This window comes from Brassica napus, chromosome A2 (genome assembly GCF_020379485.1).
Source record: "Brassica napus cultivar Da-Ae chromosome A2, Da-Ae, whole genome shotgun sequence".
In the NCBI taxonomy this organism is placed as follows: domain Eukaryota; kingdom Viridiplantae; phylum Streptophyta; class Magnoliopsida; order Brassicales; family Brassicaceae; genus Brassica; species Brassica napus.
The window spans coordinates 12,530,924-12,550,469 of NC_063435.1; the positions used below are offsets into that span (position 1 = coordinate 12,530,924).

Genomic DNA, 19,546 nt, shown 5'->3' on the forward strand with positions numbered 1-19,546 from the left:
TTATAAAATAGTACTATTGAGATTTCAAATATTTTTTGTGTTTTGAGCATTAATTAGCTATTTTAGATATTTAGTTTGACTATTTATATATATTTCAAGTATATTTTGGATATTAATTCTAAAATTAACTAATAATGACAAAAAAATAGTTAATATATTTAAGTATATAAATTTGAATCAAATATATTCGGATACCCGAAATATTTTGGTCCCGTTCCGGTTTTCAAGATACCAAAAATTTGAATATGTTCGGATATTTAACTAGATTCGGTTCGGATTCGGTACTACTTATTCAGACTGGATTTGGTTTGGTTATTCGGATTTGAATTTTTTTGTCTGCCCTGAAGCTAATCTATTAGTGTAAGGGCAAGAATAAAATGTTTAATGTGCCTTTGATAAAAAAAAAAGTTTTAATGTACCTGGAGTTTGGTGCATTGTTTTATTTGAACTTCTGATACACTGGTCATGGTTATAGTCTTATAGATTAGCTATTTCTTGCCTGATCTTTTTAATTGTTGGATCTTTAAATTTAAGTTTTGAGTTGCTTGTCGTCTGTGTTGTGTTTTGAAGCCCGTTGATTTTTCTTTTACGATGAAGAATGTAATATTTAATTTATGTTCTTCAAAATTGCTATATTATCAAAATATCTTTGTATTTAGTCTATTAATTGTATTGCTAAAACTATATAAGATTGTATTTTTATCATTTATCATATAAATAATCAGGTTTGGAATTTAGATGAAGATCAATATTATACGACACTATTATTATTTTCTAATAATATTTCCAACACTTGATTGATTATTACATATATTGTTTACATTTGATTTTTAAATAAGTTGTTATTTTGTAAACATATTTCTAGATTCGATTTTATAATCTTTTTATTGAATTTCGGTGTGTTCTCACCATTTGTTGGCTCTGAGGGTTGCAGGTTTTGGCTCAGAAAAGAGAATATTCTTTGCCGGCTATGTATTTCAGCTTATATATATATATATTTTGAATCAATCCACCAAATGACAAAAAAACACATAAATTATTTTTGAACTTAAAAAAAGAAAAATACAAATTGAAGAGAATTCAACATCAAGTATGTATTCCTTTAAATATTTATATCATCAAATAATTTGTTTATCAAATAAAAACACATCTGATAAACAGTTCAACGACCTCACCTGTTATTGGTAAAGTGAATCTTTGCACAACACATATCATATACACGGGAATATACCGTATCCATTAGTTTTCTAATTAAATTTTAACGGAAACTAGACTTTGATCCGCGACCCGCACATATATATTTTTCAAAAATATGTTTCTATTTATTTTTCATGTCAATAATATAAGAGTTAGGCAAAATACCCGAATCTGAAGAACCAAACCGATCTCGATCCAAAAAGTAGTACCAAACCCAAACCGAAATTGATTAAATATCTGAATTATTCAAAATTTTGGTTTTTGGATAACTGAAACCGAATCTGATCTGAACCGAAGTACTCCGGGTATCCGAAATAGATTTATATACATATATATTAATTGTATATTAATTATTTTTAGATTTAATATATATGAAACATCTATAATATATATGATACTCTTAAGCTGGTTTAAATACTTGAAAATATATATAAATAATCAAAAGTAAATATATAAAATAGTAAAAGTATACTTAAAATAATTATCGATTCTCTATCCAAATATTTGAACTAAAGTAATTTATATGTTAAGTTTAGGTATTCTGACATATGTTATTCAAATTTATATTTAATATATTATTTTGTTTATAGTTTTTGAGAAATATAAAGTATATAAATATATAATGAATTTTAAAATTTTAAATTTCTTAAAAGTAATTTAAATGGGTTATCCGAACTCGAACCGAACCCGCAATAATCCGAAGCGAACCCAAATTGAAATTTAAAAATATTAGAATGAGGCTGAAATCTTTAACCCCGGAAATCCTAAGCTCAAATAGACCTGAACCAAACTCGATTAGGTACCAGATAGATAGTTTCTCATAATATAATGGACTTTCAAATTTTCTTAAAAATATAACCTCATTACTTTTTTTTTCTCTTAATATTCTGCTATCCATTTTTTCAAACAACCCTATTTTTTAAAACTACAATCTATGTTTCCAAACAAAATCTCTTTTTTGCAACTGTAATCCATGTTTCCAAATAAACCTAATTTGTATTTGAGTTTTAATAAGATAGATAGATTGCGTCAAATAATAGTAAACATGATTTAGAAAAACAGAAACATACAATATAACGTTAAGCTTACTTATATAAAATTCTTTAGCGTTTTTTTTTTCTAAACACTTGTAATCATGATAGACTCTAGCATTGGATATATCCATACTATCAAAAAAATATGTGTCAAAAATTGGTTTTTCCAAATGTATTAACCTTAGGGCATGACTGGTTCAAACGCAGCGGTTACGGTTGCGGTTGCGGGAGTTTGCGGATGCTGGTGGTTGCGGTTTCGAGTGGTTTTAAGAGATTTGTACGACTGGTTCTGCGGTTAGAAATTAATGCGTTTGCGGGACACTTATGACTGGTTAACTACCAAATACAGCAGCGGTTAAATAATAAATTAACAATATTTACATTTTATATAATTATAAAATATCAAAAAATCATAATACTATAATAAATATGAAAATTACATTTAGAAAGTTATAGATTTAAAATTTTAAAATGATAGAAAATATTTTTATTTTAAAATTCTATAATATTAATTAAAATATAATAGATATATTTTAGTATTTTTACAATTCCAATTTAAAAATTTTATTGAATATTTTTATTTTTGTATTTATATGGTTTTTGAAAAAAAAAAAAAATTATCCTCCCACAACCGTCCGCAACCGCAAACGCTAGCTGAAATCATTTTTTGATTTTAAGAGGTTCAGAGCGGTTTAAAGCTATTTGTAGCGGTTTGTATGATTGTTTCGAAACGATGTCAGCCGCTAGCAACCGCAAAAGCTGCGTTTGCGGGTGGTAGCTGGGAAACCATTCAGGCCTTTAGTCAAGCGGCTTAATCCCAGTCGAGATTTCCCATAATCTTCCTGGATGATGCTAACAGTCTCGTCTAATTTCGATTCTAGAAAGTCATTGATTTCTTTAAGCACATTGATAGCTGGTTGACATTAAAATGTTTACTAAAACCCAACTTTAATCATTTTTATTATCAAGAAATCCATTTTAGCACATTGGATTTAGTTGAAACTTACAAAAGCTGTAAATTAAAAGCAAGTCCTTGTTCTTGGAACTCAAAGTAGAAGGACTTGCTTTTGATTATAGGTAATATGTAATTGACAGGCTGTAATAGGGGGGAGAGATCAATAACTTGAGTTGTGATCTGATTTTTGATTCGTTGTCACAGGTGGAATATTATAAAAGTTGATCTTTCATAAAAAAAAGCCTCATTCAAAGCCACCACCTAACTTAAGCTGACATTGTATTTTATTGAAACCTAAACAAAACCTTGCAAATTAAGTAAGAACATTAAATTAGCAAGAAAAGTTCAAAACACCAAGGTGTTAAGAAAATTGAGAATGAAGAGAGACCTTGAGCTGATCAGTGATGGAGTCTTCTTGATTCTTTGGAGGGATGATCAGGGAACCGATTGTCAAACGATGATGAAGGAGATAATTTTAGTCTTTTTTTTATATAAATTCTCAAGTTACTAAAAATCTGGTTAGTACGTATAGATACTTCCGTGTTTTAAAAAAAAAAGCTCTCCAATACATCTTAGAATAAATGTGTGTTTGACATAAGTTTTTTTTTTTTTTGAAACACTGACATCGGTATTTTACATAACGATTTTAGAATAGAATAGAAAAAATATTAGGTCTAAAAGTATGTGGATTAGTTTAGGTGGGTGCACGATTTTGTAGATTAGCCAGTTAATTTGGGGCCATAAATCTTTCGAAATATTCCTAAATGCTAAACATATGTATTAACGAATATGCTAAAAGTTAATGGCCCGGATTTTTATTTAAATCGAACATACTAAAAGTTCATGTATTTTTTCATAATTATCTCATAAATTTCGTAAAATTGTTTACAAACTATTCGAATTGAACAAGGAAAATCCCTAAAAATAATTGATAGGTAATATCATACGACCTATTAATATTGTACATATATATTTATTTAATTTAAGTTGTTATGCTATTAATAAAATGGTAAAATTATAACATCTGTAATTGGATATTTAGAGTAACTATTTTAATAGTATAGGTACCAGAGGCACGGGCCTCATGCAGTCAGCTAATTTCTCCTCAATAAATGAAGATGAAGATGGATCGACCCTATTACAAATTCCATCTCTTTCAATTAGATGAGAAGCTGCATTGAAGATGGAAGCCTTATCTGTCTGTGAAATCATTTAACGAGACTTTGCAATTTGTCTGGTTGATGTGCAATATTCATGCTTCTATAAATGAAGTTACTTCTTCTCCTCCTTATGTACACCCAACCACAACTTTCTCTAATGGCTCCAATCGGTTTATTTGAAGTATTATTTTTCTTCTGCTTTCTCATTTTATATTACTTCCTCATCAAGAAACCCTTAGGTTTCAAAAAAGATTTTCATAGCAACCCTAGAAACTGGCCCGTTCTCGGTATGCTTCCTGGAGCGCTTGTGATTCTCCATCTACTATATGACTGGAGCGTTGATGTTCTCGAGAACGCCAACTTGACGTTTCAGTTCATAGGTCCATGGTTGTCTGGAATGGACATATTGATCACGGTTGATCCAGAAAATATCAATTACATACTGAGCTCAAACTTCTCAAATTACATTAAAGGTCCTGAGTACCAAGAAGTTTTTGAAGCTTATGGAGATGGGATCGTCAACTCGGACTTGGAGCTATGGAGGAATTTGAGGAAGGCTTCTCAGGTCATATTCGGCGATCAAGGGTTCCAAAACTTCACAACAAGTACCACCAGGAGTAAACTCAAAGACGGTCTTGTGCCTCTTTTCAATCATTTTGCAAAGGAAGAAATGGTTGTGGACTTGCAAGATGTGTTCCAGAGGTTCATGTTCGATACAACGTTTATTTCTTTAACCGGGTTCGATATGAAAAGTCTCTCCCTCGAAATGCCGGAGGTTGGGTTTGCTAATGCTCTTGATGATGTTGGAGATGCGATAATGTATAGGCATATTACGCCGAGATTCTTATGGAAGCTACAAAAATGGATTGGAGTCGGAAGAGAGAAGAAGATGACGGAAGCTAATGCCACTTTTGATCGTGTTTGTGCAACATACGTATCAGCGAAGAGAGATGAGATAAAAAAAGGAAAAAGTGGTGAAGATCTTTTGACATTATTCATGAAGCTTGATACAACCAAATTCGAGCTCCTGAACCCGAGTGATGATAAGTTCCTCAAAGATTTCACGGTGGGTTTCATGGCGGCAGGGAGAGATTCCACTGCTTCTGGACTCACTTGGTTCTTTTGGAATATGTCTGAAAACCCTAGAGTCTTAACCAAGATTCTTCAAGAGATAAAAACAAATCTACCAACAACAACCGGAAGTGACCAAGACACATCGTACTTGAACAAGCTGGTTTATTTACATTGTGCATTGAGTGAATCATTGAGGCTCTTCCCACCAATTCCGTTCGAACGCAAGTCTCCAATCAAACCGGATGTGCTTCCAAGTGGGCATAAAGTCAAATCAGCTACCAATATTATGTTCTTTATCTATGCGATGGGGAGAATGAAAACCGTATGGGGAGAAGACGCGATGGAGTTCAAGCCAGAGAGGTGGATTTCAGAGACAGGAGGGTTCAAACATCAGCCTTCGTACAAGTTCCTATCGTTCAATGCCGGTCCAAGAACATGTTTGGGTAAGAATTTAGCTATAAATCTGATGAAGGCAGTGATCGTGGAAATATTACAGAACTATGAGATTAAGTTCATCAATGGACAAAAGATTGAGCCAAAACCTGGTCTTGTTCTTTACATGAAGCATGGGCTTAAAGTCACAATTACTAAGAAATGTTCGAGTCCGGAGTGAAACCCTCAAGTTGCTTTTAAACTACATTTACCAAAATTAAGCATGCGATTAATAAAAATGATCATAAAGATCCTAAATAATTAATTGGTAATTTTATTATTAGTTATTTCTGAAATGTATTTTCTTCTTTTTTTTCAGCTTGAAGCTGATTTTTATTAATAAAATGCCTCTTTTGTATAATCGTATCATTTAGTATTTTATAAATGTATTGTAATCAACTTGAAACGGGCTTTACTATGCTTAATTAACTAGTTACGTTATAAATTAGAACTCTTTGTGTAATCTTTTTTTCTCTTTTCTGTCATCTCTCTTTTGTGTATATCATATAGTATAAACCTTCAACATATGTACCATAAAAAAATCAGAGAGATGTTTTTTATCCCTTAAATCACTGGATCCAAACTCAAGATTTTGAAATTGCAGTATAAAGTTAGGATTTATGCTTTCATTTATTTTCAGTTTTCTGTTGTTTCCTCTTTAAGAAACCACAACTTACTTCCTCTTCAAGAAACTCCTTCAGATAAGTCTTTTAATGCATTTAACTCCTTCGTAAAAGTTACACATGAGAAAGAAAGTTACACATCTTACCGGGTCTCTCTGCTCCACAATATTTTGAAGACCTTCGTTTGGATCCAACATTGCTCCTCTATGTCTTGACAACCACCTTACAAAAGTTTATTATTGACCAAAAATATATTCAAACAAAAGTTTATTATAGCATCTCCAACCCTATGCTATTTTTGCCTTTATATGCTATAATAGAGTAAAATCTAGTCTAACTCACCTCTAGTTCTTCCCCTAAAATAGAGATTGTTATTTTCCCCTCTATATTTAGAGGTGAAAATAGCATTTATCTATAATAAATACATTTTTTTAACAAAATAGTCCTTTAATTTTTTGAAATTATGTCTATGGAAAAATACAATTTATTTTTACATATAACAACACATTTGTTTTGTTTACATAATAATTCTTAAATTTTCACAATTATAAATAACATAAAGAAAAATATCATTATTTAAAAGGAAAATTTTTATTTAGCACATGATATTTAAAGTTTTATATATATGTAACTAAAATAAAAATAGAAATTTAATTATTAAAAGTTCCACATAGATTTTTCATATTGATAACATATTTAAATTCAACCTAAATATTAATTTATACAACATACTCCAACAAATTTGATAAAAAGCTAATTTTTCACTTTAAAATGTAGTAATTAATCATTTATAGGAGAATGTAGTAATATTGATGGTTAGATAATGTCTACTTTATTTAATTTAATTTAATTTTCTATTATGTTTATTTGAGTAAATTTTTAGTTTAAATAATATTGTACTTTTATGGAAAAAATAAAATTACAATGAATGGATCAATTTTCAATATTTATAATTTTAATTATAAAATAGAAAAAGAATCATGTAAGAATATTCATTTTAAAGGAAAAATAGAAAAATATATTAAAGATGATCTTATGTACTTATCAACGTTGTCTTGTAATTTTTAAACAAGATAAATCGCGCTAAATAATCTTGTTGTTTTCGTGTTACTTTCATTGAAATATTAATTTGCAATTACATTGATTTTGAGATTTATGTTTTTCAGTTCCACAATAGTCTTATAAAATTATGTAGTTGGCTTACTTAGATTCTTAAATATCTGCAGGGATACAACAAAGTATTGGACCTCTGAAAAAAGGAAAAAAATGTTTAGATATATCTGAACCGGACGTTTGTAGTTATTTTTTATATTCACATATTTGGAAGAAAAAAAGAAGAACGTTTGTAGTTATCGGGTAAAAGAAAAATAAGAGAATAGACTGCCTTTTCACGTACGTGTGCCTCGACCACAAATGTATTCTGAATTATAGAGAAAAGATTCAGTGAACTTTGTTTCGAGTCTTTTGACTGTCGAGGAGCCAACTTCGGTCCCCGAGTTCTGTATGCGTGTAAACTTAGCCGCCACATGACTGACTGTTACATGCATACGTTACTTGTGTATTGTTTTGTTACTCCACGTGACAGTTAAAGCTTCAGAGACAACAGATAACATAGAAAAAAATTGTGACTCCATGTACGTACAAAAAGAGTATACGATTTTACAGAATTTACAAGTAGGATGACTGGATGAGCATGTAATATATCTTTCATAACATTCACCGTAGCCTAACTAGATGTTTTAGTGACGGTTACAAGCTCGGTGGAGTTCATTAGGAACTAACTACTCTGGAAGCAACTTGAGAATTTCCGGCATCCGTGGCAACAAGGAGAATCTCACCTTCTCGGGATTTTCATCAATGGATGAAAACAGTAACCAATTCTAAGGAATTTCGAAGACGGACTAGCGAAATGTGCCGGGTTTAGTAGGCGGGCGAAATTAGTTTTGTAATAGTTTGACTTTGAAAATTTTGTTCAAAACTTGTTTGTAACCGGATCTAAATTCCCGATTTTCGGGTTGAATTAATATATATATATATATTAAAAAAAATAGATGTTTTATTTGCAGAACACATATTATGTTTTGTTTCAAAAATAAATAAGGGTGTAATATTTCTTAGAAAAAGCAATCTAATTTTTTTTATCAGTAAAAAGTAATTACCTTTAAGCAAAAAAAGGAAGAAGAAGTAATTATGTTTTCCATATTTAACTGTTTTAAATTACTTGAAATTTTTAATTTTTAATTTTTAATTATTGGAGTGGAGAGCGTTCACACCGGTCCTGTAATTCAGTGATATATTTTTATATTTCCCCAATCACAGGAGACCTTATCCATATCTCTCTTTTCTTACTAGAAAATCTAAAACTCATCTCTCGATCTTTGTCTACTGGTTTCACGATCTTTGTTGCCAAAAAGAGAAGGGCCTCTCGAGACAAGTGTAGAGTCAGGATTACAAAGAGACTACACCAACTTCCTCTTCTCGACACGACCCTCCGTCATGTCTAGGCCAGCTATGTGTCCTTCTTGCCACGTTTCATCACTCTCTTCCACTATATATACACACTTAGACATCCCTCATGTTTTTGCCTTATCCACTCCAGAGAGCCAAAGGTAACAATGGTTGGTGCAAATAAGAAACAACGAACGGTCCACGCTAGTTCGAGGAAAGGCTGCATGAGAGGAAAAGGTGGACCCGATAACGCATCTTGCACTTACAAAGGCGTTAGACAACGCACTTGGGGAAAATGGGTCGCTGAGATCCGTGAGCCTAACCGAGGAGCTCGTCTTTGGCTTGGTACTTTCGACACCGCCCGCGAGGCTGCCTTGGCTTATGATTCCGCGGCTCGTAAGCTCTATGGGTCCGAGGCTCACCTCAACCTCCCTGAGTCCTTAAGAAGTTACCCGGAAACAGTGTTGCCTGGGACACAAGCATCCCATACGCCAAGCAGCAACACCGGTGGAAAAAGCAGCGACTCTATCAACGAGGAGTCGCCTAGTTCATCCAACGAGATGTCATCGTGGGGAACAACAGAGGAGATATCATGGGAACATATGAACGCTGATTTACCTGTGACCGATGATTCTTCTATATGGGAAGAAGCTACAATGTCGTTGGGGTTTCCATGGGTTCATGAAGGAGATGACATTTCTCCGTTTAGTACTTGTATTAATGGTGGCTATTCTAATTGGGATTCCTTTCATTCGCCACTTTAAGGTTTCACTAAACTCTCTTAATCAAAACCTTATCATATACAATATACATACACTAAATAATCAATGTGATATAGGCATATGTGTGAATAATATATATAAACTTCGTGTAATTATATATGTACATATACATGTGGTTTGTCTGTAGTGTAAAAGCAGATTCTTACTACATCAAAAACATAAAAACGACATTTGTTTGTCTCGAATACAGACATGGGTCATGGGAAATTTAGAAGTGCAATGTATCTGTGTAATGAAAACGTGATACTACATTGTGTAACGGTTAAGTGTTAAAGACTGCATGTCCGTTTCATGTGGGCTTGACTATTGTCTTGTTTGTTGTGTTGTATCTTTTTTGTATTCTTGTTGGTTGTTGCTGTCTCTTTCCATCTTCCCTCGGCCTTTGTATTAAGGTAATTAACCTTGCGTGTCCTTACTCCATGCGGAACAACTATGGTGTTATCCTAGAGAGAAACTTTAAAGCTATGGTGTTATCCTAGAGAGAAACTTTAAAGCTATTGTGTTATCATAGTTTCTCCAGTCTATTCTACTATTGGTGCGTCTCTCGTAATATAAGTATAGAGTCCGTGCGGAACAACTATGGTGTTATCCTTAGTATAAAAAAGTATACATAGAAATTTTTGTTTACTGCGGTTTGTAACATTCAGACCCAACTTCAGATCCATAGTATATTGTTTTTTTTTAATGAAGATGTATATAAAGAGAACGAGATATAATATTCCAAAATATAAGTTTTTGACCTTTTGTTCATTTGGTTTAAATCAGTTTCAAGATTTTAAATACTTGAATATTATTATGTCATTTTTAGCAAATCCCTTTCTTTACTTGAATTCATATGAACCGGCCCTAATTGAATATCGTCACAATGATCAATAGTTGTTACCTTAAATGCAAATTATAACATTCTATTGATGATATAAAAGCCAAAAACCACAAAAAAAAATGTAACAAAAGAGCACTAATTATCAGCCAGATATATAAATATTTGAAAGTCCCTATCCAAGCCCCCACATAGTCTTTATCATCATCTTCATCTACACCACCATCCTCATGAACAATGATGTCTCATCCACTCTTTTCCCCCTCTAAAAAACCTTTCTTAGGTGATTAATATTATGAAGAAGAAAACAGACACAAAAGTCATAAAACACAGCGGCACACCATTGTTCCCTTTTAATTGGGTAATGGCGTTTGTAATTATTAGCTGGAGAGAGCCTCCACAAGTCAAACATTGTCCGTTGACTGATGAAGCAGTGGAACTGTGATGGACGACTTGATGGAGCCGCGAGAAACGGGTACACGCTCAATACCATGCTCCACGATGGTCTGGATCTCTGCCTTCTCAAGAGCTGCAAATTTCCTCTCTTCGCTCTTACCGTAGAGCACAAAGTAAAGTCCCGCTATGATCAGCACAGCACCAATAATCCTGCCATTAGAGATTCGCCACGTGGCATAAAACAGTTTAAATTGTTGTTCGGTCCTTAGAATTAATAAATTGTTGTAAAGCACCCAAATATATGGTTTTGTTAGTTTACATACCCGCCCAAGTAAAATTCTTCTCCTAACGCTATTGAAGCCATAATTGCAACGACCAAAGTCTGAACGGGTTGGTAAACAGCAACGAAGACTGGACCTCCTCTGTCAATACACCAAATCTGAACCGCAAAGGCGATTCCAGACGCTACTATTCCCTGAGGACCAACATTATAAAATGTAAACCATACGAGCCAATAATGTAATATTTTAGAAATTGAGGGATAAAAATGAAAAGGTAAAAAAAAACTAACGGCGTATAGGATGGTGAAAAGCTCCCAACCAGAGTGAAAAACCCAGGCCTGAGAATCTCTTTCACAGAAAGCAGCGATGATCAGGAACTGAATGATTCCAAAGAAACAAGTGTAAGACGTAACCGAGAGCCTGGCCGGGTATTTTTTAAGAACCGGAGCTTGAAACACGAGCCAAGCGGACCAGGAGAGACAGTGACCAATGAGGTAGAGGCAACCAAGAGTCCAGTTTTTCGGCGCGGCGTCTCCAAGCGGTGCTAATACGGCGGGGTTAGTGGTGAGGAGGTGAGCGTGGAGGTGGCTAGTTGGTGTGTAGATGGTGGGACCCTTGTAGAGAGTGATGACAGAAGCTCCGGCGACGCAAAGAGCTGTTCCTAGGACTTTGGAGATACCATCTCTTCTGTTTAGTCTAACTCTCTCAATCCTGTGTTTTGTTTTTTACATATACATATAACCATAAACAGTGTTGTTACTATAATTGATCACATTATTTTGTAATTTAACCGGAAATGGCATTTAATGTTATCTAGGTATAAACATTATCCACTTATGGTAGGTTTCTTGTACGTTGACAAAGTCAAGCGAAATTATTAAAGTGGTATGTTACGTATCATTTGCTGTCTATCCGAGTTTTAAATTATATGTTTGTTTTCATTATTGAGCACACGAAAAAAAAGAGAGATGGATCAATGCCTGAGAAGAGCAGCCATGAGAAAGGTAATGGCGGGAACAGAGTTCTGCATGGAAGAAGCAAACGTTGGTGAAGTGTAGTCCAGTCCCAACAAGTAAAACCCTTGGTTCGCTGTTATTCTGTGTCGTGTAACAATTCAATAACATATTCATTAATAATCCAATTTTGTTATCAAAGTGAGGAATATAAAATATATACCCGATGAGTGCCAAGAAGAAGAACTGGATGAGAAAGTTGAGAGTAATCGCTGGTCTCTCCTTCCTAAATAACACAAATTTATGGTAATTAGATTTGTGAGTTTATTGTTAGTTAATCACAAAAAATAAAAAGGGTTTTATATATGAAAAGGTTACTTTTCGAGGAAGTAAGCGAAGGGAAGGAGAAGAAGCAAGGCGATGATGTTACGATAAACAGGGAAGACAAGTTTGCTGATTCCCATGTTAAGAGCAGCTCTCGAGACCACGTGAAATCCAGCGTAGCCGAATTGTAACGTGAGCATGGCTATGTGAAGCTGAAGCTTCTCCGGAACTCCCCATATCGCTCTCCGGTTATCGGTGTTATCCGCCATTGGGACTGACCGTTGTATCGGACGACGGTGGAGAATGAATGAGTGAGTTTGATTGAGGAAAATGGGTGAAGTTATTGGAGATATAAATATAGGTAGATGGCTATCTCATTCCCCTTTGGCTGTGGGAACCACCACTTTTTTTTTTAATATGGTATCTCTATTAAATATGTATTGTTATAAGTTTATAACAATGTGAAATACTAGTGAATAGAAATTGTTAGGTTGGTATATACTGGAATTTTCAAGGACATTCACTCCTTGATTATGATACTGAATATTAGGAAAATGAATTTATAATTTATTTTATTGTTTCGCTATATGTTATATACTAATATGAAATATGATCAAACAGGGAAACTGTGGTGCACTCAACTTTTACCTTCGATGGCGCGAACGCAATTACCATTAAAGAACAAGGTCTTCCTATTTCATCAACAACTTTTCAGAAAGTTGGATATGACGATTCATAATATTATTACCGCCAATTCGACCACAACGATTTTTATATTATAATTCCTATACACATATGTATATATTTTTTGAAAACTGGCCTTAAAAACATATGTATACATCATAAACTTTTCAGCATCATCTTCAAATATTGGTTTTTAGACTCTAATCACTGAAACCGAAATTCTAGTCAAGCTTATTATTGTATATACTATCAAGATCACTATAATCATCGCTTTCCCTTTCTGAAGCCAGCTTTTATTTGAAGTTGATTCGCAACAAATTCAAAATATAAAAGTGAGCTTTACACTATACATACTGTTTTTACAAATTTGATTAGTTAACATTTCCATCACTTTTGATTTCATAAAGTTATAGACTGTTTAACAACAAGCAATAAAAAAATATAAATGGCTAGTTTCATTGTTGTCTAAAACATCCAAATTTTCATTATACGTCATACGGAATCACCCATTGGTCATTTGTATTCCCATTCCTGGTTAGAGATTATGACAAACTGAGTCAAAATGTCATTGTAATGTTTTTTTTTATGTCATTGTAATGTTAATAAAAATAAACAAAAACATTCTGAATCTTTGATAGGTTTTAACTCGATGATTGACACTGTTAAATCAAAACCATATAGCTTTCTTGTGTTTAAATAAAACCATATAGCTTTATGTTAAAAAACATATAAACAAAGGGGCCGCGATTTTAAACTGTGTACTATTCTATTTTCTTAGAAAATAAAAACAGAACTTAAAAATGTGTAAAGGAGGTAAAGGCTGTCTCCCACATTCTTTTATTTCTTGCCTGTTCTAGCTGACATGACAACCCTCACGCCAAACGCAACAATCATTATTCTTCTTAATTTTTATTGTATCTAAAATAACTTTTTTTTTATCAATATCTAAAATAACTTTTAATCTGAAAATCTTGACCACAAAAACAAAAAATATCTGAAAATTAAAAAGGTAAAATTAAACAGAAAAAAAAACACAATGGTTTATAACTGTATGTCCCTCAATATGCACTCAATACTTGGACATTATAATGGTTTTAAACTTTTAGTTTGTCCTTTCCTTTCGTATATTTTGGGCAGCATGGCTTTGCTACTAATTATTACTTATACAGTAATGAGTAATTCGCCAGGAGAATAACACAGTCTCATAGTACTAAATTTCGTTTTAACATACTTTTAAATTTATATAAATATTTGTAAATATTATTATTGTTTATCCGAAATAATTAATTTTGTGGGGACGAACCCCACGCGCACTCGCTAACCGTGAGACCCACAGTACCTCATGTTTCGTAGGCAAAGCCACACGCTCAATATTTATGTACACGCTTACACCAATATTATTATCTGTATTTGTCCACAATTATTATAAAGTTGTATTTTCTACATACATGTGTATTACTTTTGTTCTAGCTCCAATACTCAAATATATAAAACATAATATTTGGATCCTTATATAATAATAGAATCATCGAAAGGTTTGTGGTTGCTTGTATGCTTTCATATTTCTCTTTCTTTTTGTTTTGCTTTTTTGGAAAGATCGACAGTATATTCACATGATAGACTTATTTGGTAAAACGGTCGAAACATGTGCATACTTAAAATATTTAGATGTTTAAGAATATAATTAGCTATTAATTCATATAGTTTTATTAAAAGTTCTTCATTCGGAAAATACTGAGATGATCATGAACATGTAATACTTCTTTTTTTTATAACCGTGGGGATCCGACGACCGAAGTCAACCGATTAATCCCACGAGACTTGCAGCAACCGCATATTATTACCACTTAAAGCAGTCCGGGTGGCTAACGGAAATCGAACTGGAGTTTCGCTGTATTGAGTTTTTATTTTCCTCAAGCGCCACTGGACTAGCCACTGGTTATGAACATGTAATACTAATTTAATAAAATTTGCTAATACTAATCAATTATAAAAATGCTTCACTAATATTTTATACCATGGATTCACAACAAGATCATATAAATGATAACTGGCACAATTTTGGCAGTCTTTACGTCAACAAAAACACGAGATATTGAACAAGAAAACAAATGAATATGATTTGCGGTACTTATAAAATGAACCTAATTTATGATAGTAATGCAATTATAATTTTTAAAAATAAAATAAAATATTGACCATAAAATCTAAATAGTAGCATATAAAATATTTTTACAAAATTATATCAGTATCATTGGTAACTAGTACAATTATAATTTAAAAAAAATAATTAGATATTGCCTACAAAATCTCATTAATAGCATATTAAATTCCATATTTCAGCTATAGAATATTTTTAAAATAATATATATATATATATATATTTTAAATTATATTAGTATCAATGATTTTTTAGTTTGTAAAATATAAACAAATTATGTGTCCCGCAGTTACAGTATTCATTATATATATCACTATTTATATTTTGTTTTGAAACGCTTAATTTAGACGAATTGAAGTTGTTCCACAATGTGTGTTTCTCTTATATAAACTATAGTAGTCAAACCGCACCGCAATATTCAATCCGCTTGTCCTACACCGTTTTATCTGATGTTACCATTCGGAACCATATGGTGTGAATGAGAAGGGCGGAACAGAAGTAACGCTTAGAGGGAGTAAAAAAGTATCACCACTAGAATGATTTAGTTACGTTGTTTTTATAAATAAAATAATTAAAAACTAAAAGAAAAGGAAGCAGCGAGACTGACTTTTGATCAAACCACTAGTTTGATTTGAAAAGAAGAAAAGAAGGCGCGGTTCAAGATACTGTTGCAAACATAAATTGAACTTTAAATGTGTATTATCTAATTAACAAATTTAATTATGCTAACATTTAAATATGATTATTATTAATGATAAATATAGCCTTAAGTAATTGTAAATAGAATCTGGTATTTATAGTTTAGTGTTACTTATTTATTTAATTTGTAAAATGTAACTATTATTTTTCTTTTTGGAAACGTAATAAATATATGTTTTTACTATTTTAATTAATATGTATACTATATTTTCTAGTATATTAATAATATTTGTGTCAAGTGATGACATACCTTAAAATAATATTTCTGAAACCCAAAAAAATAAAGAAATATATTGTGTTAACTTCAATGTTGATACACATCCTTCAATAAATATACTCAAGATCCAATTCGGCTTTCTTTTTGAAAATGTGAAGAATGTACAAGATGTAAGAAGATGTAAAATATATTTATAGTGTCAAGTAAAACATTATTTTTATATTTTCCCGCATCTTTTAGTTTGTAATCACCATTCAAACATTTGTTTCACACTATCTATTATTTTGGTCACCACTCACATATTGTTTTGAACTGTTTTTTTTAGATGAACTGTAATTGTCTTGCAGTATACATTTTGTGAACATAAACCCCATTTAAACTTCTCCGCACTAACCAAAGTATTTGTCCTGCACCATCCAATCAGAAGTTACATTCGGAGCCGTAGAAAGGAGTGTTTTTTTTTTATGAAACTGGTCGTACAAGTGGCACACGTATGCTAAACCGTATCCATAATGCCATTTGTCAAGAAAATCCCTTCATTGACTATACTGCAACTTCCAAATATAAACCAATTCGTGTATTTAAAAGTTATAAAAAATACATACGTTTGAATAACTAAACAGGAGGAAATATTTTCCAAACATATTGCAATTTATTAGCAAATCAAAATAGATAATGGTATTCAATATGAACGGTATAGAAGTATTAGAGATAAAATATCCCGCACCAGAAATTTAAGAAAATCTTAAATAATAGATAAATAGTTAAGACGGATTGTTTTTAAGTTATAGACCCGTAAAGCATATTATATTTCTCTTACGAAACTAGCTCGATCAAATATAAATATCTTACAGTTCCATGATTTATAGTTGATAAGAACCAACAATTCTAAAAAAGATATTAGAGATCTTACATAGAGAATTTAAAGGAATCTTTAGTAATATATAAGTGGTAAGGGCGATTCTTTTACTACTTTTAATATATAAAGAGTTAAGCTAACAAAAAAAAAAATCCTTTTGCTATTAATAGTTTTAAACTCAGTCTATAATAAATCTGAATACGGCGATAAGCATTTACTTTTATCATAAAACATATCAAATCCATCAAAATAGTTTGTTAATTAGTTATATCTAGCTTATGATAAGATCTAGAACCTAATTAGCTTGATGGAGTATATTTTATGATGTTTTATATCATTTTCAAATGATGTTTTGTAGTTATCAAAGCGACAGTAGCATTTGACTGTTCTAAATCTTTAATTAATCAAATTATTCAAATTTGCGCAAAGAATATGTGGAGGGCAGGATCATGTATTTAATTAGTTTCTTCTTAAATATGACAGATCACTTTCGCCAAATTAAAAATTGTAGGAAAGTTCATTCGTATTAAAATAAGTACTTTGTTATGGAAATTCACTAAACACCTTTTTTTTTTTACAAAAAGGGAGTATTATTGAAGGAAAAGACGAGGTTCACTATTAATTTGCCCAATTTCCGGAACTAGTGCTTACAAAGTATATTTAGGATACAATTGATGGTATTTTAATTAGCATCTTCCGTCTTTGTGACAGAAGATAATCCCTTGTTTAGTAGTATATAAAAGAAGAAAACAAATCCCTTTTTTAATTTGAAAAAAACAATAAACCCTTTTTTATAAAGTTTATACGTTTGTCAAGTCTCTCTCTCAACCGGTAAATTGTTATGAAACGGGTCGGGTAAGGACCCAGCAAGACAGTAGCGATGACGAACAGACGAAGAAGAAGAGGGAGACCAATCTTAGTTGGGATATTTAATTGCTTTGTCTCCTTTTTTCCTCACTTTACTTCATTTATTTATCATCTTTGCTCGCCCACGAGCGAATCTTCTTGTCTCTCTCTCTCTCTCTCTCTCTCTCTCTCTCTCTCTCTCTCTCTCTCTCTCTCTCTCTCTCTCTCTCTCTCTCTCTCTCTCTCTCTCTCTCTCTCTCTCTCCTCTCCCTCTCCCTCTCCCTCTCCCTCTCCCTCTCCCTCTCCCTCTCCCTCTCCTTTTCTCACTTCTCTCTCTCCCTCTCCTTTTCTCACTTCTCTTTTGAATTTTTAATCCACAAACTTTTAACCTAAATTTCAAGATAAACGTAATGTGATGTGTCGTTCAAAAAAAGGGTAATGCGATAAAAGTTTAAGATATTTGAGATGATCATTCATTCTTTTGAAGTCTTAAATGACCAAGTTATCATCTTGTATTCTCTCGCTAATTTATCCAATACACTAAGCACTGCCATTTTATTCAGGATAATATACTTGTTATAAGTCACAAAATAGAACACGTCTGACTATTATGAAAGAAAGGTTCCGAACCGGAAGCATATTATCTGAAGAACGTAGACACAGGCATGCGAAAATGAATCACACATTTAATGACTGTGCATACCACAACTCTACTGGTGTACACCGTACACGCAATTCAATGATGTTTGGTTATTGTAATTTAAGGGATCAAATCTCTTCAATCATGAATTTGAGTTCTTACCTGATTACTGTACGTTCGAAGTTGATTAAAACGGCTTGCTATAAATCAAAAGATTAGTTTTTTTCCGGCATGAGATCACATGTTTAATAACAGGATTACATGAGACACCTAGTAGATATATATACTGAATCGAGCATTTTATGATAGATAGATTTATGTGTTTAGATATTCATCCCATGTTTTAACCAAACGAAAAAAATATTCATTCGATGTTTTGATTGATATTTGATAGAGGGTCGTTAGATTCGTTTGTAGAAGAGAAACAAAGAGCAAATCAAATTCAATATTTGATTTAACCCTCTCTACCCCTCTTGAAGAAACCCTAGCCTCCATCATCGTCCGCTCCGGCTCGGCGGCGTTTTTGCCGGTGCCGGAGGCCCTCTCTCCCTTCCTTCCTCTTTTTTTTTCCTTTGCTCTCCTATACACCTCTTTCTCCCCTTCCGATATGCTCTCTACTCTGTCTTCGCTGGAATCCTAACGCCGGAATCTGCTCGCGAGGATTCAAGGCCTCCAGTGACCGACGGATATGGAGTAGAGGCGAGGTAGTTGGAGCACTGGGTGTTGAGAGAGTCGGCGTTTAGGATCGACGGCTCGCCAGATCTATTTTCCCTTCAGATCCACGGCGGTGCTTTCACGACGGCGGCGCGTGACTCGCTCAGGAGCCTCCTCCACCTAGGACCTTTCGTTTTCTAAAGCGATGAGGGATTTTCGTAGGAGTGGACTTCGGTTAGAGAGCTTTGTGCTCTGATGGGGAATTTATGTTTCCCTCGACCCTTGTTCGGGATGGTCTCCGTTGGTC

General features: G+C 32.8%; 3 protein-coding genes across 3 annotated transcripts; 2 read left to right on the plus strand and 1 right to left on the minus strand.

Annotated features, from left to right (window-relative positions):
- Positions 1-4,265: 4,265 nt before the first annotated feature.
- On the plus strand, positions 4,266-6,300 carry LOC106397257 (alkane hydroxylase MAH1-like). The gene has a single exon (XM_048757914.1). The coding sequence runs from the start codon at positions 4,453-4,455 to the stop codon at positions 6,031-6,033; it is 1,581 nt and encodes a 526-aa protein (XP_048613871.1). The 5' UTR covers positions 4,266-4,452; the 3' UTR covers positions 6,034-6,300.
- Positions 6,301-8,834: 2,534 nt separating this feature from the next.
- Positions 8,835-10,825, plus strand: LOC106422315 (dehydration-responsive element-binding protein 2D). Its single transcript, XM_013863126.3, has one exon. The coding sequence runs from the start codon at positions 9,091-9,093 to the stop codon at positions 9,685-9,687; it is 597 nt and encodes a 198-aa protein (XP_013718580.1). The 5' UTR covers positions 8,835-9,090; the 3' UTR covers positions 9,688-10,825.
- LOC106397263 (protein WALLS ARE THIN 1) lies at positions 10,590-12,809 on the minus strand. The gene is made up of 6 exons (XM_013837849.3): positions 12,534-12,809; positions 12,379-12,441; positions 12,183-12,299; positions 11,493-11,913; positions 11,245-11,396; positions 10,590-11,131 (listed from the first exon to the last, which is right to left on the minus strand). The coding sequence occupies exons 1-6, from the start codon at positions 12,746-12,748 to the stop codon at positions 10,930-10,932; spliced, it is 1,170 nt and encodes a 389-aa protein (XP_013693303.2). The 5' UTR covers positions 12,749-12,809; the 3' UTR covers positions 10,590-10,929.
- Positions 12,810-19,546: the final 6,737 nt, after the last annotated feature.